This window comes from Canis lupus, chromosome 8, assembly GCF_048164855.1.
Source record: "Canis lupus baileyi chromosome 8, mCanLup2.hap1, whole genome shotgun sequence".
Classification (NCBI taxonomy): Eukaryota; Metazoa; Chordata; class Mammalia; order Carnivora; family Canidae; genus Canis; species Canis lupus.
Window position 1 is genome coordinate 68,743,616 of NC_132845.1, and position 27,533 is coordinate 68,771,148.

Genomic DNA, 27,533 nt, shown 5'->3' on the forward strand with positions numbered 1-27,533 from the left:
GGGAGAACACACACCAAGTTTTATTGAGGGAAGGGGAATATTTACAGGGGCAGGTAGAAGAGAGGGGAGTCACATAGGGTGGGAGTAGGGGAGATTGTGGGTCCAAGGCAGACAAGGAGTACAGAACAGCCCCTGCACCCACCCCAACCCAGGAAGGGTGGGAGAGCAGCTGGGGCCCAGGAAGACGGGTGGGAAAGGACAGCAATGGGGGTGGAGTCCCTGGGCCCCGGGGGCTCAGGGGCTTGTAAACATTGACCACTCTCAGAAGGGGATGGGGGTGGGAGAGGGCTCCCCCTACACTTCCTCACAGGGTTAAGGCCTCTCCAGGCTCAAGGGCCCCCTAAATTCAAAGTCTCTTTAGCTGGGGGAGAAGGGGAAGGAAGAGACAGGGAAGAGTGTCACCCCCCCTCCCCTGCATTGGCTGCGGCAGGGGTGGGGGTGTGGGCGGTTACATTCAGTCACAACAGTATCCCCCCCACACCTCTACTGCCGCCAAATACTGGCGTGAGGAAGGGGGGAGCTGGGGGGCCAGCAGCAGCAAGACATTTCCCCCTGGCCCATCACCCCCTTATTGCTTTAGAGAGAATATTGTCTTTTCACGGACACTAACACTGTTGAAACCAGGGAGAAGCAGGTGGAGGGTGTCCTCCACCCCCGAGGCCAGCTTTATCCCCCAACACTGACCCAGTTGCCACTTTGGTGCAAAACGAAAAAACAAACAAAAAAAATGTGGTCTCTCTGGGGTTGGATGGGAAAGAAAACGGGCCACTCCCCATTTCCCCAGGGCAGGAAGGATAAATACATTCATGGAGGGGAGGCAGTGGCAGAATCCTGCCCTAATACTGCGCTCTGAGCAATGAGGTCGATGGGAGAAGTTAGATGAGAAACCAAAAGATACAACAAACTGTTTAAAAAACAAACAACAAAACAAAAAAGAAAACACAAATGGAGACAAACCCAGGTAAGTGATTGGGAATAAGAAGTTGGTGAGCAACAGAAGGCAGCCTACCCCTGACCCAGGAGAGACGACACTTCTATTCTTGACCCCCCCCCACCTTACCCAACATTAAAAATGCATCAGGGGAGCAGAAAGGGGAGAGGCCACTTGCTTCTCTCCCATTTGGTCAATGGAGGGATCAGAGCAGAGCTGGGTGGTCCACATCCCACACAGCTGGCTGCAGGCAGGGAACTCCCTTCTAACAGCCCCCACACAGCAACCTGAAGCCCCATGCTGCCCACTCCCTTGGCCTCCTAGGCCCTCCTCTTGCCCCTTTCACAGGAGAAAACAGTCATGAAGTGGTGCCTCTCTCTCCAGCTCCTGGAGGAACTGCTCCACTCCCACCTCGCGCAGGGTTGAGGCAGAAGGCGCAGCAGGGGCTTGTGGCCCAAAGAATACATTCATGTGGCAAGGCAGGGAGCTGAGGCTTTCAGCTTCACACCCAGGCCGTCCCCACAAATGGCAGCAGTGGGGGAAGCCCTCACCAGGGCCAGAGCGAAAGTTCTACCACCCTGACAGCCAGATGAGGTTGGCACCGGCAGGCCCTTTCCCCTCTACCCCATCAGCCAGCACAGGATGGCAGCCTAGAGAGCTGAGGCAGCCTGGCCCATTTGTGCAACTTTCCCCCAAAGCAGCAAAGCCAAGGGGCTACTTTGGCCCCTACCTCGGACACCTCTGCCACAGTCACAGCAACAAAGGGAGCCGTTCACAGCGGGTCCGGCTGGCGGGGCTGAGGGGGCCTCGCTGTGCAAACTGCTGGCACCCCAGCTTCCAGTTACCCCAATGGCCCACCTTGCGGGGCAGGGAGGGTAAGTGCAGCCTCGGGGGCCAGGCAGGACAGGTCCATGGGGCCTATGTCCCCACTGCCCCAAAATAACAGTGTGTTTTTTCTTTCAATCTCCTAACCTTTTTTTTTTTTCTTTTTCTTTTTTCTTAAAAAAACAAAACCAAAAAACCCCCAAAAAACCAAAAAACCCCCAAAAAACCTGTGGACCTTCCATTGTCACCCTCACTGTCCCTAGAGGGGAAAGGGGTGCTTAGAGTCTAGCTTTTAACAACTCTGTCTCTCCTAACATTTTCTTCAGGGTTGTTTAAAATGTTTTTTTAAAAAAAGAAAAAAGACAAAACAAAGGAAAAAAAAAAAAAAACCCTTCCCCCCCAATCTGTAAAGTGCCTCGTGGTGGGTGAGTTAAGGTGCATCGTGTGGTTTGTAACAAGTGCTGGGGACCCTGCCCCTGCTTCCTCCTATGCTCCTGGTGGGGAGCCTGCAGGCTGGGGACCCAAGGGTCCAAGCCGCTGTTGCCGCCCCTGGCCTACAGCCCAGAGGCTGGTGGGATGGGCTGGTCAGTAGTCATCCACGCTCTCGATCTCACCAGAAGGTCCGTGCAGGGAGTACCCTGAAGCCGGGGAGAAGCTGGGTTTGAGCTCTCCCTAGGCTCCTGGCCCCTGCTGAGTAAGAAGCCTCCTGCATGGCCACACCCCCAAACTCACCCAAGATGCTAGGATCTGAGTGCAGCATCAGCGCCCGCCTCTTGGCCTTGCTGCCCTCCCCAGGGCCGAGTTTGGTGCTGTGGTTGGTCTGAAAGGCTGTCTGTAGGGAGCCACTGCTCAGCCACGCCTCCTGTGAGGCTCAGAGAGGGAGGCTGGGTCAGCAGGGTACCAGCAGCCTCACCCCACCCACTAGAGGGCCAATCGGGCAGAAGCCTCACCTGCTGCTGCTGCCTTTGCTGGCTGGCTTTCTGTTTGGCCCTCCGTTCCAGGAACTGTTTGGCAAATTCTTTGGCTTCCAGCGTGTCCCCCAAGCAAGAACGGATATAATCGTGGACGTCGTAGGGGGATTCTACCTCCTTGAGGATCGCTACAGCCATGGGCACTAAAGGGCAGGGGAGGTGTTGGTCAGGGCCCACCTGACGCAGGTCTAGAAGCCCCAGCCCCACCCGGCCTTCCAGGGTATGTGGCCCGTACCATCCAGGCTGCCTGTGGTGCTCAGCGTGTGCAGCATCTGCTCACACCACTGGGTGAAGCCATCCTGGGGCCTGGGGATGCCCTGCAGCAGCTTCAACAGCTTCTCTTCCTCCTCTGTCTTTTTGCGCACAGGCCGACCTGACAGATGGCTGTACGAGTCACTGAGTGGGCCAGGGGTCAATCAGAGGCAAGAGATCAGCTGAGGCCTGTCACAACCTTCCACCCCTGCCCGAGCCCGGACAGAGCCTGCAGGGCCTGACACCCACCTGAGAGAGGGGCTGCTCCGGCTGTTCTTTAGGCCCAGGCTGCGGGCCAGGCTCCCGCCACTCTTGAGGGTGTCCTCCCAGAGCCCCGGGCCGCTGCTGCCGCCCCCACTCTTGTCGGGCCCGCCCCACAGCGGCCCGGCCTCAGATACCCACTGGTTCAGGGGGGCCGAGCCCAGGCCCCCAAGCTGCTATAGATGGCAAAAATCAGAGTGGCCCAAATACAGACACACACGTTCAAAACAGCTAAGTCGGGGGGCTTGTGGAGGCAGCCAAGTGGGGTGAGATGAGGGCCACCCAGAAAAGCAACACTTCAGAATCAGATACGGACCAGCGCTCAGGCTGGAAAGTTGGGGCTCAGCGACTCCTCCCACCCCGGGTCATCCTTGGAACTGACTAGAAGGGATTCTTGAGCTCAAAAATGCCAGTCAGTGGGGGAAGGGCCAGCCTGCTCACCACACGGTGGTTGGGGGCCTGGGCCCGCGATGGCTCCCGGGGTGAGGGCTGCTTGTGCAGCTGCCGCTCGCCCTCCAACTGCAGCTCCAGCAGCGTCTTCATGGAGAGCCCCTGCTTGGCCAGGCCGGCCCACAATGGGGGCGGGGAGCTGGGTGCCGGCGGCACCTGGACAGCAGCTGCCTGCTGCTGCTGCAGCAGCTTCAGCAAGAGCTCCTGCTGCCGCACCTGAACCGGAGTGACGTGGTGAGGGCCCATGGCCTCACCCTGGGGCCCAGGCCTGGTGGGCGAGGGGAGACGCAGCCAGGCACACACCTGCTTGCGCCGGAATAGCTCCTCCTCCTCCTGCCGCCGCTTCTGCTCCTCCTGCTGCTGCTGTTGCTGCCGCCGTTTCTCCTCCCGCCGCTTGCGCTCCTCCTCTTCCCGCTTCGCCCTGAGCTCCACTTCTCTGCGCTCTTGGAACTGGCATAGTCAATGTGCTCAGACGGCAGACCTGGGGGCACCTGGCCTTCCCTGCCTCAGCCCAGCCCTCACTGCCCAAGAAGCCCAGCCCCAGGAAGCCTACTCACTTTGTGTTGCAGCTGGAGTTGTTCTAGAATTGGACCCTGAGTCGAAGAGTTAATTGGTATGTCCCAAAGACTGGCCTCACCGCCTGCAGAAAGCAAAGGCAGCTGCAGGAGGAAGCTTAGGGTATGCTGGGCTGGAGCAGCCACAGACACAAAGCCCCCCACTCACCCGGGGCCTTGGGGGGTGCTGGTGGGCAGGGTCATCGGGGTTCAGAACACGGGGGCAGGGAGCAGGTGGGCCACACACCTGACTGTGATGAGGCTGAGGTATGTATGTCCCAGAGGGGACCTGAATCCGGCACCGACAAGGACCGGTTCATGGTCGGGAGTAGGTTCTGGTCCCCACCTCTGCTGAGCAAAGCAGTAATTCTCAGAACTCTGAGTTTCTCTGGGTCCAGCACCCCCACCCTGCCGCCCAGAGACCGGGCCTGGACCTGGGAGGTTTGAGAGCTTGGAGCTGCTGCAAGAACGCAGTGAGCTGCTGTTGCTGTGGTGGGCTCAGGTCCCCCAGAGCTGCCTTCTCCCGGAGCGCGCACTGTGGGAGCTGCCGGCTGCAGGAACAGAGACAGGTATCGGGGCGGAGGCCACGTAGCCTGGGCCTAGCCTGACCACCAAGGCCTTCCAGGCACCCCCATACCTGCCAACCAGCTGCAGAAACTGCTGGTGCTGCAGCTGCTGGTACAAGGCCGCTGCAGCTAGCTCCTGCTGCTTCTTCAGCCGCTCCTGGTCCATGTTGCCCTGAGGGAGAGCCAGAGCACTCCTGTGGCTCTGACCTTGTCTCACTCTGCACCTGCCACTACAATCCACCCATTCAGCTCCCATTTCCCCTCCCCACTCCTCACCAAGGCAGATGTGCTTACCAACAGTGGGGGGGGTGAGGGTCCTGGGGCAAAGGGCACACGACCCCACATCTTGATCACCTCACCCAGTGGCTGGAAGCCCTCATCACAGCCCCGCTTCACAAGCAGTGCCATAGAGAAATAGCCTGCCTGGAACCACTCTGCCATCTCCTGTGTTGTGAAGGGACCTGGACCAAGAAAAGGGGGACCTCAGTTAAAAGCTGTGCCAGAGAAGCCCTGGATGAGAATGGTGTTGTCCCCTCGCCTCCAGCAGCCCCTCCTGCACGGTCCCCACTCCCCACAGGTACCTTGGATCTCGCCCTGAGGGTCCTTGTAGAACCACTTCCGGGCTGCACCGTGGCTAAGGGGGAGGGCAGTGGCAGCTGCTGAGTGGCGCAGGCCCTGGGCCTGCATGGCGGCCGTGAACTGCTCCTCCTCCAGGGAGCTGTCCTGCAGCGAGGCCACCAGCTTCTCTGCCTCCTGGGAGACCAGAGAGAGAGGGAAGGCTTAATTGCACAATCACGGCAATATCAGGATGGGCTGGGGCTAAGGTCGGAGTGCGGTCAGGAGATCAGGTCACAATGCAGAAGAACAGACGGGGAAAGCAAGGAACTGGGCAGGGACAGATGAACAATGACTCTCTATTCCCCAAAGGGCTGGATCCCTAGAGCCTTCTGAGGTCCCTCACACCTGCTGCAGGTGCTTTAGGCCTTCATCGTCCTCCAGATCTCCAGGTGGGCCAGAGGGTGAGCCCACACCAGGACTCAGAGGCACTCCCCTCATATCATCTAGAAGCAAAGAAAAGAAGTGAAATGGGGGGGGAGAAGACAGAGAAGAGAATGAGACACTCCCCTGTCCACCCTCATTCCAGAAAAGTAGGCTCTAGTTCTACCCTGCCTCCAAGATTCCTTGGGTACCTCCCTCCTGCAAGAAAGGGGAGCACCCCCCATGCCCACCTCTCCTCCCCCCAACTACCTTCAGTGGCCGGCAGGTCCTTGTCTGCAGGGTCATCACCTTCCCCATTAGCTCCCCAGAGTGGGCCCAAGGTGGGCAGTGGGGATGGGGAGCTAGACTTCTCCTCCTGAGAGGGCAGTGGGGTCAGTTCCTTCCCTCCTGAAAGAAATGGGTAATTATCAGAATTCAAAACCTGAGAGGCCTTAAAAATTATTTGGCAGAAATCCCCCACTTGTGGCCAGAAGCTAGGCCTCTGGGCACTGAATGCACCCAGATAACTTTGGTCAACTCCAAAAAATCAGCACCACAAACCCCACCTCACAACACTGGACACATCGTCCCTGCCCACAGCATAAACACAATACCACAGACTTAACACTGCATTCTTGGTTTGCACAGATCATCTTGATCATGCCTTAGTTTGAACTGACACACTGCCTTCTCAGACACAGCCCTGCTGCATTCCTCCCCACACCTGGCAACACCTGCTCTTCTCCTAAATCACCTTCTCCTAAAAACGGGTGCATAACCTGGTGAGGGCCCCTCTGCCTGCCTGGCCTGGCTCAAGGCACTCTTCTTCCTCCCCGCCCCATCCTACAGGCTCACCTGCTTCAGGCGCCCCCTCATCTAGCCCTTCAGAAGGCTCTTCCTCTTCTTCCTCCAGGCCCTGGAAGTCGAGCTCCTGCTCCTCAGGAATAGGCTCCTTGGGACCTTTCTGCACGAGGTTAAGGGACACAGTGGGGACAAAGGGCAGAGGATGAATGGGTACGAACAAGAGGTGCCCCCTGCAGGATAGATCCCACCACCCTCTAGTGTAGACCTGCCGCCTCCCCCCTTCCTCCCATACCTTGAGAGGTAAGAAGGCCCCAGAGGCATCGAAAGTGCCCATCTCTTCATCCTCATCATCCAGGCACCACTCTGGGAGCCCATCCTTGTCTTCCTCAAAGCCGTCAGGCCCTCGGCACCTCCGGAGGTGAGAGCTGCCTCCCCCACCCCGCCCTTCCTCTTCACCACACCCTCCTCGATCCCCTCGCAAATCAAATTCAAACTTGCGACGCCGGTCCCCATGTTCCCGCCAACCAGCAGAGCGGGGGCCGCCATCTGGGCAGGAAAAGTCAGAGAAGGGAAGTCAGTGTCCCAGTCAAGCCAGCCTTGACCCTTCTGCTGTCCATCAGGTCTTCCCCCCACTTGGGGAACCCTGGCATTTCCAGGCCTGCCCTCCCACCCACTCCACTCCAGAAAGCTGTTTTCTCTACCCAGCCATGGGCGCCCACTCTCACAGGAAGTTCCTGCCACCCACTGCCCTCCACAACACCCATCCGGCCCCAACCTCACCGGGGCTGGCTGAGCGCCAGCGGTCGCCATCTCGCCGGGGTCCTGCCCCAAGTCTCCAACTGCCCTCCTCCTCTTCTTCTTGCTCCTCTCGGAGAGAACGCCAGTTCTCGCTATCTGAGCGGGCATGTTCCTTCCTTGGGCCAGCCCCTCCCTCCTCAAACCCGGATCGTGCTTGAGGGTGGGGGAAGATAGAGTGAGAAGAACAGCAGCCACAGTCCCTGGAAGACTCTTACTATAGACCTTACAGTAAAAGAGACCAGCTCTGGGCCCTCCTGTCCCCACCAACGCCTCCCTCAGGAAAACACCCTCCTAACAGCATCACCCATTTAGTCCCCCTTCCCCCCGCCGCCTCACCCCAATGACCCTCAGGACCTGGTCATTGCTACACTCCGTACCTCCGTCCCTCCTGGCTGACTTCTCAAACCTTCTCTCGCCTCTGCAGAAGGAAAAGGTATTTCAAAGGAGAACAGATTCCCTCCCCCAACCTGTGGCATCTCTGCACACCTTGTCCATTCTGCCCTGAGAAGGGGGGTAAGGGGGAGGTTTTAGGGAAAAGTCAGGCTTGGGATGGAGCCCAGGGGGGCATGTAGAAATGAAGGTCACAGAGTAAATACTAAGAGATTCAGAAAAAAAAAGGAGAGGGCCACAGGGAGTCACAGGGCAAAGAGGAAAATCTGTGACCAGGGCTCATCTGGTGGGTCTCCTATTGACCTCTAATGACAAACACCCAAGCCCCCCTCCAAGGACTAAGCCACAAGACTTCTCTGCTCTGCCACTATGCTGCCAGCACCTGTCATCCCAACTCTGGCTACGCTGAATCTCCCGAGGGTTTCGGCCAAAGGCCCCATCGCCTTCTTCAATGCTTCTTTGGTAAAAGCAACTATCACCACGGCCTCGGCCTAGAGAAAGGACAAGATACACATGGGAAACCTGCCTAACCATCTCTTTGCACCCTCAAAACCATAGCCTCGCCCCCCGGCCCACCCCTATAACACACCATCACCCTCTCTACCTCGGCTCCGAGTGCTGCCCCTGCCACGGGAGGTGCCACCTAGGGGGGGGCCAGCCCCTTTCCCCATCAGCCTCAGCACAGCCACACTGTTCACTGACAGGGAGAAGTTTCTCTGAGGAGGGAGCCAGGGGTGGGAGTGAGGACCCAGGCACCCACCCCTCCTCACCCCTGCCTAGAACCACAACCTCCACCACCTGTCTTCCCAGGTTCAGCCCCTCTCTCCCAGGTGAAGACCCAGCGCCCCACCCTGCACTGCCCCGGCCCAGCCCCACCTGCTCCTCCTCAGTCAGAGGCTCCAGAGCCAGAGGCTGTAGTGGCTCCTCCTGTAGGACCGCAGCAAACTCCTTGTCCTGCAGCTCATCAGGCACCTGTCAATTGGGGGAGGAGAGCCAAGATCTCATGCTCCTGGACCCTCTCCACTGGCTGAGACCCAACAGGCAACCGGGTCACATACCCTACACCTGCCTACCCTTACCTTGTCCTCCTTGATGTAGAGAGCCAACATCTCTTCTCGCCCATAGCGATAGTCAGCCAGCTTGTATTTGGGCATGGCAGGGGATGGGGGTGGGGAGGCCACACTGCCGCCACTGGAAAGGGCCCTCAACCTACAAAAGGGACACAGGGAAAGAAGGAAAAGAGACTGGAGTCTGAGCAATTCTATTCTTTTTGGCTTCTCCAAGCCATCCACAGCATGTCTAACTCACCACTCAGGCCCAAAATTGAGGGTCTCTGCTGCCATTATGGAGCTGGGTGTGTCCTCGAGGTCAGTGGGGCTGAAGGGAGGAGGGGGGACCTGGTGTTCACTCTCCAAAAACCTGTGGAGAAGCAGGAACACTAGGCCTTGGAGACAGCACACCCGGAGAACCACAAGAGGTTAAAGTATAGATTCCCACCTAACGAACTCTAAAAGGACTCACCTAAGCCAAGCCACGTGCCACTCACACCATGAGTTAAGCGAACTGTCACAATGAGGAAGATCTGGGGGAGGGGAGGAAACAGGGCAGCTAGAGCCCCTTCCAGCTTCAGCAGGGGGTACCTCCCTCCACCCTAGACTCACTTGGCAGCCTTGCCCCAGGAAGCAGGTAGGGATGGAACTGGGCTCTCTTCAGGAAGGGGCCTGTGCTGGAATGAACCAAGGTCCCCAAGCAGCAGGATGATGATCTGACTGCAGTGGTGCCTGAGAAGGGAGCTTCACTTCGGGGAAAGATCCTTACCAAGAGGCACAGAAACAAAGCTGGGGTTAAACCAATGGGCCAGTTGGGCTTTCCTACTTCTGGCCCTCCTATGCCTGCATAACAGGGAGATGCATAGCTGCTAAAAGCTTCTAGTTATCCAGGCAGGGGAACCACAACCCCAGCTCCTCATCTCTGTCCCCTACAGTAGGCCTCAAGAGTAGTTTAATTCCCTCAGCCGAGCTGAGTGAGGCACTGGCAGTGTGGCAGAGAATGCCAAGGACCTCTCCAGACCTCAGTGCCCTCCCAGTGTGGTGCAGCATTTGGTAAAGGGCTGGCTGAGGTATGTGGGAATGCTCAGGACAAAGGTAAAACACAAATAAGACAAGCAAACAAAAAACCGACTGAAGCCACAGATATTCTAAAGACAGAAAACATCAGGTATGAAAAGAATTACAAACAAAATCTTGGAGGAAAATTATTTCCCTCCTGAAAAAACTCAGGGCTGCCTGTTTGGTGGCTAGAATCCAGGGATTCAACTGGGGGGGGGGGGTGGTCAGAAGGAGAGTGGCAGTGGGGAGGCCCTATTCCAGGCAAAAAGAGAGGGCACACGGAAGGCTGCAAGCAGGTTAAGTCTAGTCAGTGCACCCTGGGGCTGGTTTACCCAACAATAATCAACACCCAGACCCTTTCCATGGATCAGAAAGACTACTAAAAATCAAAAAAGGAACGTGATTATGCTATAAACTAGGGAAGAGCTCCCCTCACCATAAAGTAGAAATGAGGTTGATAGAAGCAGTGGCAGTGGCAGTGACCTGTCCCTCTAAGGAACAGCAGAGGAGACTCTCTGGAGGCAGCTCATCCCTGGCAGTTCCAAGCGAGGACAGATGGGCAAGGTTTCAGGGAGCTGCACAGGGGCTTCCCTCACTGGCTGGTGGGAAAGCTGGACCCGAGTACCTCCACAGTTTCCATCAAGTCCAAGACTCCACAGCTCTGGCAAGAAAGGAGGAGGAGTTTCCACCAGAAGGGCCACGGGAGAGTAGTTCTCACTACAGCTGCACATGGGAAAATGAAATAAAATGCTATGACAAAGATGGGACCCAGTTCCAGGATACCAGCATCCTACCAGGAAATGCAGCTTTGGAGATCATTTAAAGCGGGGTGGACCACCCCTGGCATGAGCATCTCTCCTACAATAGCCCCAACTGGACATTTCTGGTGATGGAACATGTCATAGCACACATGGCCATCAGGAGATACATCTATTGAAAAGCTCTCCCTTTCACTGGATTCAAACAAGCCTCCCAGGACAACAGAGTAGGTTCATTCTTCCCACGCTATAACCCCTACTTAATATGGCCAGTGAATCAACTTGAAGATGGTATGTGAAATGAAACAACCCGGTCACAAAGGAAGAAATACAGGATTCCTCTTACCTGAAATTCCTAGAAGAGTCAATTTTAGAAACATAGAGAGTAGAACAATGGGTGCTAGGGCTGGGGGGAGAGGAGAGTACTCAATGGGTACTGAGCTTCAGCTCAAATGGGGCAAATCTAAAAGTTCTGGAGATGGATGGGGTTAAGGTTGTACAATATGAACATCCTTAACCTCGCAAAATTAGACTCTCAGAAATGGATAAATGGTACATATTACTACCATTTGAAAAAAGGGGGGGCTCCTGGGTAGCTCAGTGGTTGAGTGTCTGCCTTGGGCTCAGGTTGTGATCCCCTGGTTCCGGGATGGAGTTCCACATTGGGCTCCCCGTAGGAAGCCCGCTTCTCTCTCTACTTATGTCTCTGCCTCTCTGTGTGTCTCATGAATAAATAAATAAAAATCTTAAAAAAAAAAAAAGTCTAGGAAAAAGAAAGACATTTAGAAATAGCTACTGCATACCTAAGTCTTCCTCACTCCAACGAAAACACTTCACATTCCTTCAAACCAACCTCAGGAAAGACTGTTCTAAGCTTCCTGAAGTTCATTCCAGAAGCCCCATCTTGAGAGGGAAGATGGGGGACAGAAGAGCCCTCTGGGTATGGAAGGCAGAAGACCACTCACCCTCCCTCCCTTCCAGGGAGTGGCAAAGGTGGCTCTCCTTGATGCTCTCTGCTCCTGGCTTTCACCTCTGTGTCCTGGTTGTAAGGAGCAAACTGAGGAGTGGCTCCCAGTGTGAGAAGCAGAGCAACTGCAGAAGCAAGGGAAAGGTAGTCAGGGCAGGGGAAGCAGAGAAGCAGCTGGAAAAAAGTCACAGGAGGACCTGGTCCCAGCAGCTGGTGGCCACCGGCCATTCCCTACACTGCAGGAAGTGCCACCCAACAGCACACACACTGCCCCATGGTGCCCACCCTCCACACCCATGAGTCTTCTCCATGTTTCCTCCAAGTTAATGGTTCTCAATTAAAGGGGGGGCTGTGCTCCCCAAGAGACATGTGGCAATATCTGCAGATGGTTTTGGTTGGCATGACTGAAGGGCACTACTGGTGTCTAACAGAGAGCAGAGACGCTGCTACACACTCTACAACATGAAGGGCAGCCTCCCACTGCCCCCCACCCACAACAAGGAATCAACACTGCCATGGTTGAGGACCCTTCCTTCGTATCATGGGTGCTGATAAAGCCTATTCTGTTTATGGGGAAGAACGAAGACAAAAGAAACCAAGTTTATTCCAATTCAGTTTCCCCTCCGGTGAGCAAGCAAGGAAATTGTTTCCTAATTGTACTGTCCCATGAGAGAAATATGAACTCCTGCCAGGAGAGAAATCCTTAAGAAGAGATTCAAAAAATTCTGCTAAGTTTCTGTATCACAAACTCTCAAAGTTTGGGTCCCTTTCCAGTAGCAAAGAACCAGGACAAGGAGCAGAGCAGACAGGACTGCGGACAGCACTCTTTCCTGGCTTCTTAATCTTAAGGCTCTCCTCACAGGCTTATTCCTCCAGCTTATCTGCCACCCCATGGCCCTACCTTCAGCATCTGTTTGCCTCATCTCCTAACTGTCTCCCTAGGCCCCTGTCTGCCCGATCTTCTTTCTCAGGCCTTAACATACCCTCCCTCCCCTGGCACTGGAATTATTGCTACTAAAAGGCTGCCCCCTGCTGGAGTTGAGGGGAGAGGACACACACTGTCCAGGATGCTCACAACAGGCTTGCAGGAACAGGAGCGAAGCCTGTTCTCTGGGGTTCAGAACTCTCAGAAGAAAAATATCCAAAGAATACGCAGTCCTAGTACACACTAAGTTAACATTATTTCCTCATTCCGTCACCCCTAAAATTAGCCCTATTCCAGAGCAATGTGCCTTGGCACAGAAAGGTACCACTATTAACAGAAGTGGAGTCCCAAATTCCCCAACATCTGAGCAACCAGCAACCACCCAGCCCCAAGCCTGTTGGGAGGTGACTCCGCCCTTTCTCTGGATGGAAAGATCCTCCATGCATGGTAGAATAATTCTGAGGCTCAGGAAGGGGTGCAAGACCATGTTCCCCCTGCCTCTCTGAGCCATCGTGATAATGTCCTTGGCATGTTTACTGGTTAAGTTCTCAAAGTGCTTTCACACTTTACCTCATTTGATCCCTTCTGCCCACTTGCCCAGTCTCGGGACCCAGCCAGGGAAAACAAGGGAGGATGCAGCTGCCCCCACAGGGGACCCCATGTTCCTGACACACTATTAGAGACTGGAGAAGGGATGCACAAGCAGCAAGAGCCACCCTAAGTACTTGGTAAGTTTTAAGCCATTTAAAATTTCTCCTTAGAATTTTTAAAATCCTTCACGTAGCAACCTCTTCTCCCTTTCTCTGTTCTCAAGTGGGGCAGCTTTTTCTCTCTCTAACCCAACCACAAACAAGGGCAAACTGGGGTCCTTGAATTCCTCAAACCACAACACTAATTTGTCCACTGGCTACAAAAAGCCAGGCCAGAGATCTAGAAACAGAACTCACTTGACTGTAATCACCATATGGGACCGTTTAGGTCCCTGCTCCCTAGGCCACGGCAGCAATGCAAAGTCCACATCTGTCTCATCCCTTCCCAACTACACAGATCTACAACTAGGAAATAAAACTGGAGCTGGGTGAGGGGTGGGTGGCCTGGCACTTCACGGGGAAGACTACAGATGAAGGATCCTGAGAGCAAACTCCCCATAATGAATGGCAAAGGGGATCAGCCTAGCCTGTTGGTATCTAAGGGGCTTCACATGCAGAGACCATGGGTGGGGAGCCAAGGTGCCACTGGCATGTCAGCTCCAAGGGACAGTGGAGAAGTGGCGTGCAGGCTGAGTTTGGGGTAAGCAGCAAGAAGAAACGAGAGAGAGAGATACAGACAGACAGACTGGGGTGCGTGGAGGAAAGATCCGGCGGACAACTGACTTAGCATCTCCCAGGGCTGGGGCCCAATGAAAGACCAGACCGGGAAGCTTACTAGGAATTCTAACGACTGGGTAAGAAAGAGGGTCTCTTTCAAGTTAACTCGGGGGGAAGAAAAGAGGCAAAGTGTGAGGGACCGTAGCCAGGAGACTAAGCTGTTAGAAACGGACGGGCAACAGGGAGGAAGGAGACCCCAATGACCAAGCATTAATGTCGCCCGCTGAAAGGAAATTTAGGTGAAGACCCAGCGGAGGTGCTTCGGTTAAGAAAAGCTTCCACGTTGGCCAAAGTCATGGAACGCCTGGACTTTAAGACCCGCAGGGCCCAGCTAATTCCGGTCAAAGCCCGGAGGCTCGTTGGGGGAAGTCTCCGGGGAGCGCCGGGCACTAGGGTCGGGGGGCCGGGGCAGGCCTGGCGGAGGATGCGGGTGGACGGGAAGGGGCCGGGCAGGGCTGCCGAGGTGCCAGAGGACGACCGTTAGGAGCGCGGGGGTGGGAAGGAGGCGGGCCGCCCGGGAGGACGGCGTGCCCTTCAGGGAGGGGGCGCCAGGTGCGCGAGGCGAGGGGCGAGGGGCGAGGGCGTCCTCCCTCGGGGCCGCGCCGAGGAGGGGCCGGCGGGAGGGCGGACGCACCGGGCGGCGACGGCGGCAGCGGCCTGGGCAGAGAGGCGGGAGGGTCCGTGCTGGCGGCCCGCGCGCTCGCTCTGGCTCTCGCAGGCTCGGCGCGGCCGCCTCAGCGTCGGGGGCGGGCCTGCCCCGGGCCCGGCGGCGGGCCGGGGTCCGCGGGGCCGCCGAGCGCTTACCGCGGCGGGCGGGCGGCGCGAGGCTCCGGTCCCGGGGCGTTGGCGGCGCGCGGCGGGCCAGGGGGCGGCGGCGGCGGCGGCGGCGGCGGCGACGACGACGGCGGCGGCGGCGGCGGGGGAGGGGGCGCTGGCGCTCCCGCGGCGGCCGCTCCTCTCTGTTTGTGTTTGTAGCAAGATGGCTGCCCGCCTCGCACCACGTGACGCGGACGCGGGGCCGCGGGGCCGCCCCCTCCGCCGCCGCGGCCGCCTCTGCAGCCGCCGCCGCCGCTCCCTCCGTAGCCCCGGTCCCCGGCGACCCGCACGGCCTAGCGCCCGCCCCGCCTGCCCAGTGGGGAGCCCTGGCGCCCGCCGCCCCCGAAATTACCCCCCCGGCACGTGACCCGAGGCCTGGCTCGTCACGTGACGCAGGGCCTGCAGCGGGCCGGGGTGGGGGGTGGGGTCCCCGGGGCACTCCTCGGCTGCCCCCCGGCTGCTCCCGGCACGTGACGCGCGACCGTCGCGACGGAGGCCGCCGCAGGTGGCATCGCAGGGCTCGCCTCTCCAGTCGGTTTCCTCCAGGAAGCCCACCTGGATTGAAGGAGACAGCATACGATCCAGAGGTGTGTTAATTAGAAGTCCTGGGATATATAAAATAAGTGAGGAACTAATCATTTGGAAAGTGTCCGAAGCAGCACTGGCTGATGAGACCCAGAGTTTCCATCTGGCTCCGCCACTGACTACTAGCTTCTAGACCCCGGGGGCAAAGCAGTTGATGGGGCCTCAGTTTCACTTTTAGGTCAGGTGTTACGCTGTTCTCCGCCCCACCCCCGACCTCCACCCGACTCCATTCCCCTAGTGCTGGAAGAATTAAAATAGGTGAATGTGAAAGACGGTGAAGAGAGAAATTATTATGCAAATATGAGAAGTAGATTGACACCTCCTTTGTTTAAAAAAGGGGTTTTCAAGAAAGATTTTTCCAAGTCCCTGAACTTTTTAGGGTGAAAGGTTTTTTGTTTTGTTTTGTTTTTTTATCCCCTGTGTATTTTCACCTTTTTGGCGGGGTAGGGGGTGCTGGTTATTCAGAATGTATACTGTACTTTCCGGCTTCCTAAAACGGCTGTTAGCAAACACAGTGTAATCCTCAGGACGGAGAAAGGTAAAGTGGGACTTAGAACTTGAGTGTCTTGTGTTGTGCCAGAATGGAGCGCAGACCTCAGGAGCTACCAGAAGGCCCTTTGTTCCCGCACCAGTGTTCCCCAGGCTTCTCTGTCCTAGCAGTTTTAGTATCTGTTTTGTTTTGTTTTGTTTTGTTTTGTTTTTCCCCAGTTCCCTTCACTTTCATGCAGTCAGGATTTCTTAGTGCTGTTGGTCTCCCCCGCTTGCTGCGAGGCTGGAAAATAGCAATTGTTTAAAGCAAGGGCTCCCGTGCAGATTTCATTCATTACTGCCTGTGGCCTTGGAAATAATCTGTTCCCTCTCTGGATTGTCTGGTAAAGCATTTAACACACTGTTTGGCACAGGGCAAGTACTCCACAAATGTTAGCTGATGGGGGGGGGGGGGGGACTTCTGGTTTTACAGGAGAGAAGATATAAAGTTGTGAACACTGTATAAAAATGTATCGACAGAATCCAGGCTTGGGTGAGAATTCTTCACCTAAAGCTTATAAGCTTATGACAGTTTTTTTGTTACAAACTGTTGTTGCTTTTTTTTTTTTTTTTTAACTTTTCTAGATTGTGTCCTGGGTGATGGAAGTTCCCAGCAGCCAAGTCTCTGAATGAGTAAGGTCTTAGCATGTCTCGATTGTTAATTTAGCAAATATGAGATCGCACATTTTTGGTATAGGGGAAAGGGGGGGAGGGATGTCTGTGGAATGCCATCTGTAGGGAATGGTGGGGCCCTGTGCTAAGCTGGAAGGAAGACACTTGGGTAGGTTTAGGAAGAGTGGGGGTCAGCTATACAATAGTCACATTCCTGGCTAATGGGAAAAGAGCACCTGGATCCCTAGTTGGGTGAGAAGGGAAGCGAAACTTCAGCTGAGGGCTTTGAATGCCAACATGAAAATGTGTTTGATCTGAGAGTAGCACCCACTAGATGCTGCCTGGCAAGGAGCACGTGCTGGACTCCAGGGTACAGGGTTGGAGCGATCACCAAGGGTTCCTTGTGTTCCAGCTTGTGACCCTGGCCCAGTAATCTCCTCCAACTGTAGAGCTGGGGAAAATGTTGCTGCTGCTCCTGTTGCTGAAGACACTGTGGAATTTGAATCTGTGAAGTGTACCTCTTTGAGAAAGAATATTGAAATCAGAACCGTGCATCTCCCATATGGAATGAAAAAGAGAATTACGAAAAAAAGACTCAGACCTAAAATATTTTTGTTTATTCCGGTGCTATGCTATTAAATGTCTTGGTCTGTGTTTTAAATTGTTGGGCTTTTTGGGGCTGGATGGCTCAGTGGTTGAGCGTCTGCCTTTGGCTCAGGTCATGATCCTGGGGTCCTGGGATGAAGTCCCCCATCAGGCTCTCTGCAGGGAGCCTGCTTCTAACCTCTGCCTATGTCTCTTCCTCTTTCTGTGTCTCTTATGAATAAATAAATAAAATCTTAAAAAAAAAAAAAAGGTGGTCTTTTGGGCACCTGGGTGGCTCAGTGGCTGTCTGCCTTTGACTTAGGTCATGATCCCAGGGTCATGAGATACAGTCCCACATCAGGTTCCCTGCAGGAAACCTGTTTCTCCCTCTGCCTAAGTCTGACTCTCCTTCTTTGTCTCTCATCAATAAATAAATAAATAATATCTTTTAAAAAATAAAAATAAATTGGCGGGTTTTTGAACTGAAGAGAAAGATTTGGTTAGGTGATTAATCAAGATGAAAGGGAGGTCTGAAGTCTAAACAGCCAAGCACTGCCTTTTTTCCTAATGGCAGATTCCTCTGTAGTGTTTGCCTAAAACAAAATGCAAAAAGATAAGTACCATCTTATTGTCAAATCAGTTTATTACAGTGCCTGGCTTCACTCACCTAAATCACAAACCGTTCTACATTATCTGGATGTCAACATTTAGAAAACATTTTTCAGATCTCATGAAAAGACACACTTCTTGAGTAATAGAGTGATAGTTCGTTTTTGGGTTTTTTTAAATAGTTCGTTTAACAATTCTTTTTTTAGGGACACCTGGGTGGCTCAGTGGTTGAGTTGTCTGCCTTTGGCTCAGATCATGAATCTGGGGTCCTGGGATCTAGTCCCACATCAGGCTCCCCTCAGGGAGCCTGCTTCTCTCTCATGAATAAGTAAAATCTTAAAAAATAATAATTAAAAATAATAATTAAAAAAATAATAATCAAAAAATTTTAAATATTTATTTGAGACAGAGAACACGAGAGGGGGGAGGAGGGGCAGAGGGAGAGGAAGAGGGAGAAGCAGACTCCTCACTCAACAGCGAACCCTGAGGCTGGCTCCCAGGACCCCCGTATCATGACCTGAGCCGAAGGCAGTCGGCTTAACCAACTGAGCCACCCAGGCATCCCTGGAGAGACAGTTCATAAACTGTTTATTCTTAATTATCACACAAAATGGGCCTCAAAATGAATTTATTGCATTCAAAATTACTTTCTGCCACCAGCTCAGTTTTCCTGTCTACCAAATATAACAGCTTGTCAGGTTATCAGTGACCAGCACGTTCCTGAATCCAGTGATCCATTATCTTATGTGGCCTATCAGCTGCATATGACACAGCTGGTCACTCCCTCCTCCAGGAAATGCTTTCTTCACCTAGTTTCCAGGACACCATACTCGCTGGGTTTTCCTCTTACCTCACCAGCTACTCCTGAGTCTTTTGCAGGTTCCTCCTTTCTTCCTGCACTCACAGGGCTTGGGCTTTCCAGACCTCTCTGTTGTAACAGGAGGGACTGCACAGTCTATGAGCCCTACTGCTAAACATTCCTAGCTCAGGTTAGCCACTGCTTCCTTTGGAAAACCTTAGATCTCCCCAAGGTCATATTGGCTATTCCTCCATGGGACTCCACCAAATCCTGTACATGCTCCCCATTTTGCTCATCTCATTTGCCTTCCACACAAAACTGTGAGCTGTTTAGCATGATATTCTGTGATGTAACTAGTATTCCAACAGCCTACCAAGTCTTCTTGATCCGCCTTTTATTGCTGAGAACTTTTCCGTGATATGGATGTGCCATTATGTTTAACTATTCACCCACTGAAAGACACCTGGGGTGTTTCCACTTTGGAGCTAGTACAAATGAAACTGCTGTAGGAAAAAACAAACAACAAAAAAAACTGCTGTAGACAGTTGTGAATGGGTTTTAAAATACCTTTGAGTGCTCTTGCTGGGTCATAGGCTGACTGTATGTGTGCTTAATTTAATTTAAATTTTTTAAAGATTTTATTTATTTACTCATGAGAGACACACAGAGAGAGAGAGAGAGAGAGAGAGAGAGAGAGGCAGAGACACAGGCAGAGGGAGAAGCAGGCTCCACACAGGGAGCCTGATGTGGGACTCGATCCCCTGTCTCCAGGATCACGCCCTGGGCTGAAGGCGGCGCTAAACCGCTGAGCCACCAGGGCTGCCGTGTGGTTAATTTTGGAAGAAATTGCCAAACTATTTTCCAGAGTGGCTAGACCATTTAACATTCCCACAAGTAGTGTGTGATACATCAGTTTCCCTGCATTCTCATCAATACTTGGTAGTGTCAAGACTTTTTCTTGCAGACATTCTAATAGGCGTGTAATGGTACCTGACCATAGTTTTAATTTGGGTTTCCTTAATAACAACATTGAATATCTCATATGCCGTCCTTATACTCTCTTTGCCAAAGTCTTTGTTCAAGACTTTTGCCCATTTTCTAATCAGGTTATTTTTTTTAACTCGAGTTTAGAGAGTTCTATTCTGGATACAAGTCTTTTGTCTGGTAAGTAATTTGCAAATATTTTTTCCCAGTCTATGGCTTCCCTTTTCATTATATGAATGTACTCTTTTGCAGAGTGAAAGTTTATTTCCCCCTTTTTGCCACATGAGATATAATTGATAAAATATCATTTTTTTCTTTTTTAAAAAAGATTTTATCTATTTTTTAATGTCTATTTATTCATAAGAGACAGAGAGAAGCAGAGACATAGGCAGAGGGAGAAGCTGGCTCCCTGCGGGGAGCCCGATGCAGGACTCATCCCAGGACCCAGGATCAGAAGCTGAGCCTGACAGTGAGCCAAGGGCAGACACTCAATGACTGAGCCACCCAGGTGCCCCTCAAATTTTTTCTTTAATAGTTTGTGCTTTTGGAGTTATGTCTAAGAATTCTTCACCTGACCCTATGTTCATGTTCATGAAGATTTTTTTCCCTTAATTTTCATCTAAAAGTTTTATGATTCTACATTTTTATTTAGACCTACCATCCATTTTGTGTTAAGTTTTTGTATAGGGCTAAGGTTCGATTCTTGTATTTATCCAGTAGTCTCAGAACCACTTGCTGAAAAGACTTACTCTTTCCCTCTTTCAACTGCTTTTGCACCTTTGTCTGGCTGTATTTGTGCAAATCTATTTTGGGTTCTCTATTCCATCTTATTGATTTGTGTGTTTATCCTTTGGCAGATACCACACTGTCTGGATATTGTGTTTATGTAGTAGTAAGTCTTAAAGTCAGGTAGCACAGTTCCAACTTTTTCAAAATTTCCCTTGCCCTAAAAAAAAAAAAAAAAAAAAAAAAATTTCCCTTGCCCTTCCATATCAACTTTACAATAAAGTTGTCTATACCTACAGAAATTCTTGCTGGGATTTTCATAGGAATTGCCTTAAACCCAGAGTCCAGTTCGGAGACAATTGGTATCTTTACTATGTTCAGTCTTCAATACATGGACCTCTCTTCTTTAATTTAGATTTTAGAGTTCTTCATCAAGATTTTGTAGGTTTTTTTGTTTTGTTTTGTTTAGGATTTTATTTATTTATTCATGAGGGACACAGAGAGAGGCAGAGACCTAGGCAGAGGGAGAAGCAGGCTCCCTGCGGGAAGCCTGATGCAAGACTGATCCCAGGAACCCGGGATCATGACCTGAGCCAAAGGCAGATGCTCAACCACTGAGCCACCCAGGTGCCCCAGGATTTTGTAGGTTTTTTTTTTTTTTTTAATATTATTTATTTATCCATGAGAGACACGGAGAGAGGCAGAGACACAGGCAGAGGGAGAAGCAGGCTCCATGCAGGGACTCGATCCTGGGACTCCAGGATCACACCTGGGCTGAAGGCAGGCGCTAAACCACTGAGCCACCCAGGAATCCCTGGATTTTGTAGTTTTCAACGTATAGATTCTATACGTGTTTTGTCAGACTTAGACTTAATACTTCTCCCTCCTCCCCTCCTCCCTCCCATTCCCCCCCCCCATTATAAATGGCATTGTATTTTAAATTTCAGTTTCCAATTGTTGTCAGTATCTATACACGGTTGATTTTTGTATGTTAATCTTGTATCTTGCTAAACCTGCTAAATTCATTTATTAATTGTATGAGTTCTTTGTAGATTCCTCAAAACTTATTATGTATACAGTCATGCCATCAGCAAATAGAGAATGTTTTTATTTCTTCCTTTCCAATCTTTTCTTTGCCTTATTGTATTGGCTAGAACTTTACCAATTGGAGTGGTGATAGATGACATCCTTGCCTTATTACCTGATTTGAAGAAAAAGGTTTCTAGTCTTACAGCATTAAGTATGATTGTAGCTGTAGGGTTTCTGTTAAAGATGCTCTTTAACAGGTTGAGGAAGTTCCTTCTACTCTTTGCTGAAAGTCTTTCTCATAAATGGATACTAAATGTTAAATGTTTTTTTTTTCCTGCATTGATTGGTATCATATACATTGTCTTGCTTAGCTTGTTCATATGATAAATGAAAGTGTTTTTCATATATTGAACCAGCCCGAATCTTTTTTGTTTTTTTAAATTTTATTTATTCATGAGCGACAGAGAGAGGCAGAGACATAGGCAGAGGGAGGAGCAGGTCCCATGCAGGGAGCCCCATGTGGAACTCGAACCCAGGACCTCAGGATCATGCCCTGAGCCAAAGGCAGATGCTCAACTGCTGAGCCACCCAGGCATCCTAGCCTGGATCTTTGGAGTAAACTCTACTTGGTCATTGTTAATAATTCTTTTTAAATAGTGCTGGATTCAGTTTGCTAGAATCTTATAGAGGATTTTTGCATCTTTGTTCATGAGAAATATTGTTCTGTAGTTTTCTTTTATATAACCTTTGTCTGGTTTTGGTCTTATAAAATCATTTAGAAAATGTTCCTTCCTCTTCTATAGAGAAGAGATTGTGTAGAATTTGTGTGGAGTTTTTTTTTTTTTTTTTCTTATAATTCACCAGTGAAATCATGTGAACCTAGATATTTTCTAAAGATTTTTAAGAACTAGGACTGTAATTACTTTAATAGTTACAGGACTATTCAGATGATCTATTTCATCTCAGGTAAGTTCTTTTTTTTTTTTTTTTTTCAGGTAAGTTCTGTAGGTTGTGGTTATCTAGGAAATCGGTCCATTTCATCTAGGTTGCTAAATTTGTGTATATAGAATTTGTACAGGCATATTTTTATTGCACTTTATAGATACTGCATTTTTCACAAATTGGAGGTTTGTGGCAACCCTGTCTGTTAACACCACTTTTCCAACAGCATTTGCTTCTATGTCTGTGTGTCATTTTGGTTAATTCTCTTGAAATTTCAAACTTCTTGTATTTGTTATGGTGTTCAGTGATTACAACTCACTGAAAGCTCAGACGATGGTTAGCATTTTTCAGCAATTAAGTATTTTTAGATTAAGATATATACTCTCTTTAGATATAATCCCATTGCAAACTTAAAAGACTACAGTGTTGTGTAAACATAAATTTTATATATACAGAGAAACCAGAAATATTTGACTCACTTTATTGTTTTTTTAAAGATTTTATGTTTTTATTCATGAGAGACAGAGAGAGAGAGAGAGAGAGAGAGAGAGAGAGAGGCCCAGACACAGACAGAGGGAGAAAGAGGCTCCACGCAGGAAGCCTGACATGGGACTCAATTCCGGGACCCCAGGATCACACCCTGGACTGAAGGCGCCGCTAAACCACTGAGCCACCTGGGATGCCCCTATTGTTGTTGTTTTTTTTTTTTTTTTTTTTTTTTTAAGATTTTATTTATTTATTCATGAGAGAGACAGAGAGGCAGAGACATAGGCAGAGGGAGAAGCAGGCTTCATGCAGGAAGCCTGATGTGGGACTCGATCCTCAGACTCCAGGATCATGACTTGAGCCAAAGGCAGACACTCAACCACTCAGCCACCCAGGCATCTCTGACTCACTTTATTGTAATATTCACTTTATTGCAGTCATCTGGAACTCAACCCACAAAATCTCCAAGCCATGCCTGTATTATTCTCTAAGTATCCTTTGCATAGGAGGATCTTTAGTGCTATCCCCACTTTTGGTTCTGGTAATCATAATTTGAGTCTTTTTTTTTTTTTTTTTAAGATTGTATTTGTTCATGAGAGACACAGAGAGAGGCAGAGACATAGAGGGAGAAGCAGGCTCCCTGTGGGGAGCCCGATGAGGGATGATCCTAGACTCCGGGATTGCTACCTGAGCCAAAGGCAGACTCCGGATCAGAGGATAGAGTATACGGCTCAACCACTGAGCCAGCTAGGTGCCCCGAGTCTTCCTTTTTTTTAAGATTTTATTTTTAAGTAATCTCTACACCCAACGTGGGGCTTGAACTTACAACCCCCACAATTAAGAGCTGCATGCTCTACTGACTGAGCCAGCCAGACACTGCATGTTTTCCTTCTCTTGTTCTTGCTTTGCAGTCTTGTTAGATACATACCAACTTTACTGATCTTTTCAAACAACCAGCTTTTATATTGAGTTTCTCTATTGTTTTTGTGTTTGGTTTTATTGATTTTTGTTCTTTATTATTCCCTCACTTCTCTTCCCCTTGACTTTATTTGGCTCTTCATTTTCTAGTTCCTTGAGGTGGAAGCTTAGATTATGTTTCTATTAAAACTTTCAGGGGCACCTGGTTGGCTCAGCCAGTTAAGAGTCTGGGTGGCTCAGCGGTTTAATGCCTGCCTTTGGCCCAGAGAGTGATCCTGGAGTCCCAGGATCGAGTCCCACATCGGGCTTCCTGCATGGAGCCTGCTTCTCCCTCTGCCTAGGTCTCTGCCTCTCTACCTCTCTGTGTCTCTCATGAATAAATAAATAAAAATCTTAAAAAAAAAAAAAAAAGAAGTCTACCTTTGGCTCAGGTCATGCTCTCAGGATCCTGGGATTGCCCCCACTTCCTGCTCCCTACTCTGCCAGGGCCTTCTCCCTCTCCCTGCCGCTCCTCCTGCTTGTGCTCTCTCATTCTGTCAAATAAACACTGTAAAGAAAAACAAATTTAAAAACTATCGTTCAGTGTCCCCAGAATACTCACTGGTTCTCTGAAAAACTGTTTATCCATCAACTCAACTTAAATGTCACTTTTGAGGCAAAATAGGGTTGTAGCCAGCCTTTCCTCCTCACCCCCACATAAACCCCCAAACTTGGTATTAATGAAATAATCTGAAACTAAAAGGACAACAACAGGATTTAAATGGTGCTGATAGAGAAGTTCTCAGGAACCTGATCCCCCCTCCAACCTCCAAACAGGGTCATAACAATGCCAATTCACATGTGTAGGCTTACAGTTTACAAAATTATATTGCGTTTCACAGTTGCAAAACAGGAATTATCATCCCCATCTGACTGTTGGGGCAACTCAAGCAGAGTAGTCCTAGGTTCCCGATACAGGTCTAACTCATTTTTGAAGGGAAGTCTCCAAAAGCTGCACCAAGCTGGTCACAAGAAACCCCTCCCTATTGGCCGAGGAGCCACGAACCCCCCCAGGCACCGCCCCATCCTGCCCGCCAGGGGGCGCACATCCTCGCTGGCGGGGAGAGGGACAGAGGCCGATGAACTCCTTGGTAGGTAGAGGCTGAAGCGTGAGGGTGGATCAGCGTGCTCTGGGGGAACCCTGAAGGCTGGGCCTATGGCTTAAAGTATGGGTCCCCAAGAGCTGACCTTGCAAGGGATGGGGAGAGGGCGGGTCCCTGTGACCTACAGGGGAGTCCCAAGGCGGCGTCTTTTGCCGAGGGCGCGGCCGCACCGCTCAATTCCCCCCTCAATCTCTGGGCAGCGGGGGCCCAGGGCGGGAGATCGGCTCTGCCACGCCTCCTCTGACGAGAGGAATTGCGATGGACGCGGGAGTCCACACTTGCCTTCAGGTCCCTTCACCTTCTCTTGAACGCTCAGCCCTCCCCGCCATCTTTGTAAGCCCCTACCCCAAGTCCTCCACGCCCCTACAATAGTCTCTCTTCCTTCCTCCCTTTCAGGACCCCTCCCGTGAGCCAGTAACTTGGACTGGCCTAGAGAAGCTGGCCCTCCCCAGTTTTTTTTTTTCTCCTCCCCAGTTTTGACTTAGTAGTTGCCTCCTGCCTCCGCGCCCCGCTTGCGTGGCGTACACGTGGTAAAGGAGGCCTTCCGGCGCTCTCGCGTTACTTAAACACATTCCCGCGGTCGCGCGCGCCCAGAGGGGCGGGGAGAACAGAGGCCGGGAAGGCGATTCGTAGGTCGCGGGGGACGGGCGCGCGTGCGCAGTGCGCAGCGCTTGCAGGAGCTTGGAGCCGTCAGGGCGCCGGCGGTCTCGCGATCCTGTAGCGCGGCCGCTTTCCTTCTCTTTCTGGGACCTGAGCGTCCCGGGCTGCGCGGTCAGTCCGGGCGGGTGGGAACAGCTCTTGAGTAGCTCGGCCGGGACCGGGCCGCGTGCTCGGGAAGAGGGGCGGTGGACGGGCCCGGGGTTGGGGGCGGTGTCCTGAATGAATAGGAACCGGGGTGAGGGAGGTTCGGGAGATTGGGGTGAGTGGGAGGGGACTGAGGCTGGAAGGGAAGAGGCGAGTTGAGTGCGCCCCCTCGTGTCTGCGCCTTTTGTCCTGGAAATGGGGTAGGAAAGGCAGCGACGTGGCTGGTCACCTCTCTCTGATCTCCCTTCCCCGCGTCAGGGCACACAGCATGGCTGAAAACCGAGAGCCCCGCGGGGCGGTCGAGGCTGAGCTGGACCCGGTGGAGTATACCCTTCGGAAGCGGCTTCCCCACCGCCTGCCCCGGAGGCCCAATGACATTTATGTCAACATGAAGACTGACTTTAAGGCCCAGCTGGCCCGCTGCCAGAAGCTTCTGGACGGAGGGGCTCGGGGTCAGAACTCATGCAGTGAGATCTACATTCATGGCTTGGGCCTGGCCATCAACCGTGCCATCAACATTGCCCTACAGCTTCAAGCGGGCAGCTTCGGGTCCTTGCAGGTGGCTGCCAATACCTCCACCGTGGAGCTCGTCGATGAGCTGGAACCAGAGACTGACACACGAGAGCCGCTGACCCGCATCCGCAACAACTCGGCCATCCACATCCGTGTCTTCAGGGTTCCCCCCAAGTAATCGAAATGAGGGTGGGCACCTTATCCACCCACCCCCACATAGGTAGGCTCAGATATTGGCTCTTCTTGTACTGAATACAGTCATGGACCTCCTACCAGAGCCACGTAAGAAAAACCCTATTACCTTACAGCCCAGAGGACTCTGAATGGAGAAGAAGAGTATTGTCTCTTGTTGGGCCCAAGCAGTGGGTCTTCCTGAGTCTATGATCTGTAACCATTGTCAGAGACAATAAAAACTACCCAGCTGTGTTAGTATGCAGCCACCCCACTGCCACTGTCTCTCTCCTGTGTAAATTCCGTATGACATGGAAAGGGAGAATAGGACACTTTACAAGTATTTACATACAGGAGGGAACCCCTAGTGTATCCTGCCTTTGCAGAGAGTATAGATAGTACTACAGCTACAGACAGTGTAACAAAACAAACTTTAGTACAAGCAAAAGCCTGAGAATTCCAGTGTTTGCTTTAAACTTTTTTGTACTCTCAGTGGAAGGCTGAGTGGATAAGGTGTACACTCTTGCCTGCTAACGTAAAGCTGGGATGGCTGTACACTCAGGAAGCATCAGGCTTTCTGGTGGCGGTTCCCAGGACAAGAAAGGTGAGAATTTGAGGACAAAGGGAGCAAAGACTGGGACCTCCTTTTTGTCGGGCTCTGTGATAGAGACTGACAAACAGCTTCACCTGATTCCTGGTCCATTGGGTGTGGGGCCCAAGTTGTCCAGAACCTTTTAGATCCTCCTGGGTGGGCTGCTCTAGTGGGAAAGGAGAGCCTCCAATTACCATGCGCACTGGAGTAAGTATATTTTTGTTTGAATATTTGTAGGGAGATCTGATTTCTCGGGTTTATCAAGCTAGAGTCCTCTAAAGCAACGTTTATCAAAGTGGGTGGTGAACCATTTGTGCATCTTTTTTTTTTTTTAATTTTTTAAATTTATTTATGATAGTCACAGAGAGAGAGAGAGAGAGAGAGAGGCAGAGACATAGACGGAGGGAGAAGCAGGCTCCATGCACTGGGAGCCCGACCTGGGATTCGATCCCGGGTCTCCAGGATCACGCCTCGGGCCAAATGCAGGCACTAAACCGCTGCGCCACCCAGGGATCCCCCCATTTGTGCATCTTAAAATCAATTTACTGAATCCAAGTCTTTTTTTTTTTTTTTAAGATTTTATTTATTTCTTCATGAGACACACACGGGGGGGGGGCGGGGGGCAACGGGAGCAGGGGGCAGGCTCCATGCAGGGAGCCTGATGTGGGACTCAGTCCTGGGACTCTAGGATCACACTCTGGGCCAAAGGCAGGCTCTCAACCGCTGAGCCACCCAGGCATCCCAAGTCCAAGCCTTTTATTTTTTTATTTTTTTTTAATTTTTATTT

The 27,533-nt window shown here is 51.6% G+C and overlaps 2 protein-coding genes across 10 annotated transcripts; one reads left to right on the plus strand and one right to left on the minus strand.

Annotated features, from left to right (window-relative positions):
• Positions 1 to 14,802, minus strand: GIGYF1 (GRB10 interacting GYF protein 1). Of its 4 annotated transcripts, XM_072837272.1 has the most exons (29): positions 14,710 to 14,802; positions 11,612 to 11,738; positions 10,325 to 10,611; positions 9,442 to 9,593; positions 9,302 to 9,362; positions 9,089 to 9,199; positions 8,860 to 8,989; positions 8,657 to 8,752; positions 8,385 to 8,496; positions 8,163 to 8,271; positions 7,768 to 7,808; positions 7,373 to 7,543; positions 6,885 to 7,138; positions 6,644 to 6,752; positions 6,059 to 6,196; positions 5,774 to 5,871; positions 5,392 to 5,563; positions 5,105 to 5,271; positions 4,882 to 4,982; positions 4,679 to 4,795; positions 4,492 to 4,592; positions 4,248 to 4,330; positions 3,994 to 4,140; positions 3,682 to 3,906; positions 3,229 to 3,416; positions 2,963 to 3,123; positions 2,707 to 2,870; positions 2,489 to 2,618; positions 1 to 2,394 (listed from the first exon to the last, which is right to left on the minus strand). In XM_072837272.1, exons 6-29 carry the CDS (start codon positions 9,121 to 9,123, stop codon positions 2,342 to 2,344), a joined length of 3,102 nt encoding a protein of 1,033 aa, XP_072693373.1. In that variant the 5' UTR covers positions 9,124 to 9,199; positions 9,302 to 9,362; positions 9,442 to 9,593; positions 10,325 to 10,611; positions 11,612 to 11,738; positions 14,710 to 14,802; the 3' UTR covers positions 1 to 2,341. The 4 variants fall into 4 exon arrangements, with proteins under 4 accessions (XP_072693373.1, XP_072693374.1, XP_072693372.1 ...); XM_072837273.1 differs by having other exon boundaries at positions 1 to 2,618; positions 8,385 to 8,477; XM_072837271.1 differs by having other exon boundaries at positions 1 to 2,618; positions 3,229 to 3,413.
• Positions 13,193 to 26,428, plus strand: POP7 (POP7 homolog, ribonuclease P/MRP subunit). Of its 6 annotated transcripts, none has more exons than XM_072837280.1 (3): positions 13,193 to 13,266; positions 16,420 to 16,467; positions 25,729 to 26,428. In XM_072837280.1, the coding sequence occupies exon 3, from the start codon at positions 25,739 to 25,741 to the stop codon at positions 26,159 to 26,161; it is 423 nt and encodes a 140-aa protein (XP_072693381.1). In that variant the 5' UTR covers positions 13,193 to 13,266; positions 16,420 to 16,467; positions 25,729 to 25,738; the 3' UTR covers positions 26,162 to 26,428. The 6 variants fall into 6 exon arrangements, 5 of the variants coding, with proteins under 5 accessions (XP_072693381.1, XP_072693379.1, XP_072693380.1 ...); XR_012035896.1 differs by lacking the exons at positions 13,193 to 13,266; positions 25,729 to 26,428 and adding exons at positions 14,984 to 15,308; positions 16,859 to 17,301; XM_072837278.1 differs by lacking the exon at positions 13,193 to 13,266 and adding an exon at positions 15,144 to 15,308.
• The last annotated feature ends 1,105 nt before the right edge of the window (positions 26,429 to 27,533 follow it).

What these genes read in the sequence shown, in the direction of transcription:
- POP7 (XM_072837280.1), top strand. Translation starts at nt 25,739, where the DNA reads ATGGCTGAAAACCGAGAGCCCCGCGGGGCGGTCGAGGCTGAGCTGGAC.
- GIGYF1 (XM_072837270.1), bottom strand. Translation starts at nt 9,123, where the DNA reads ATGGCAGCAGAGACCCTCAATTTTGGGCCTGAGTG. An exon ending in CTCAATTTTGGGCCTGAGTG is followed by an intron (nt 8,990 to 9,088) that starts GTGAGTTAGACA and finishes TCCCTTTTGTAG; the next exon opens with GTTGAGGGCCCTTTCCAGTG. An exon ending in CGGAGCAGCCCCTCTCTCAG is followed by an intron (nt 3,124 to 3,228) that starts GTGGGTGTCAGG and finishes TGGCCCACTCAG; the next exon opens with TGACTCGTACAGCCATCTGT.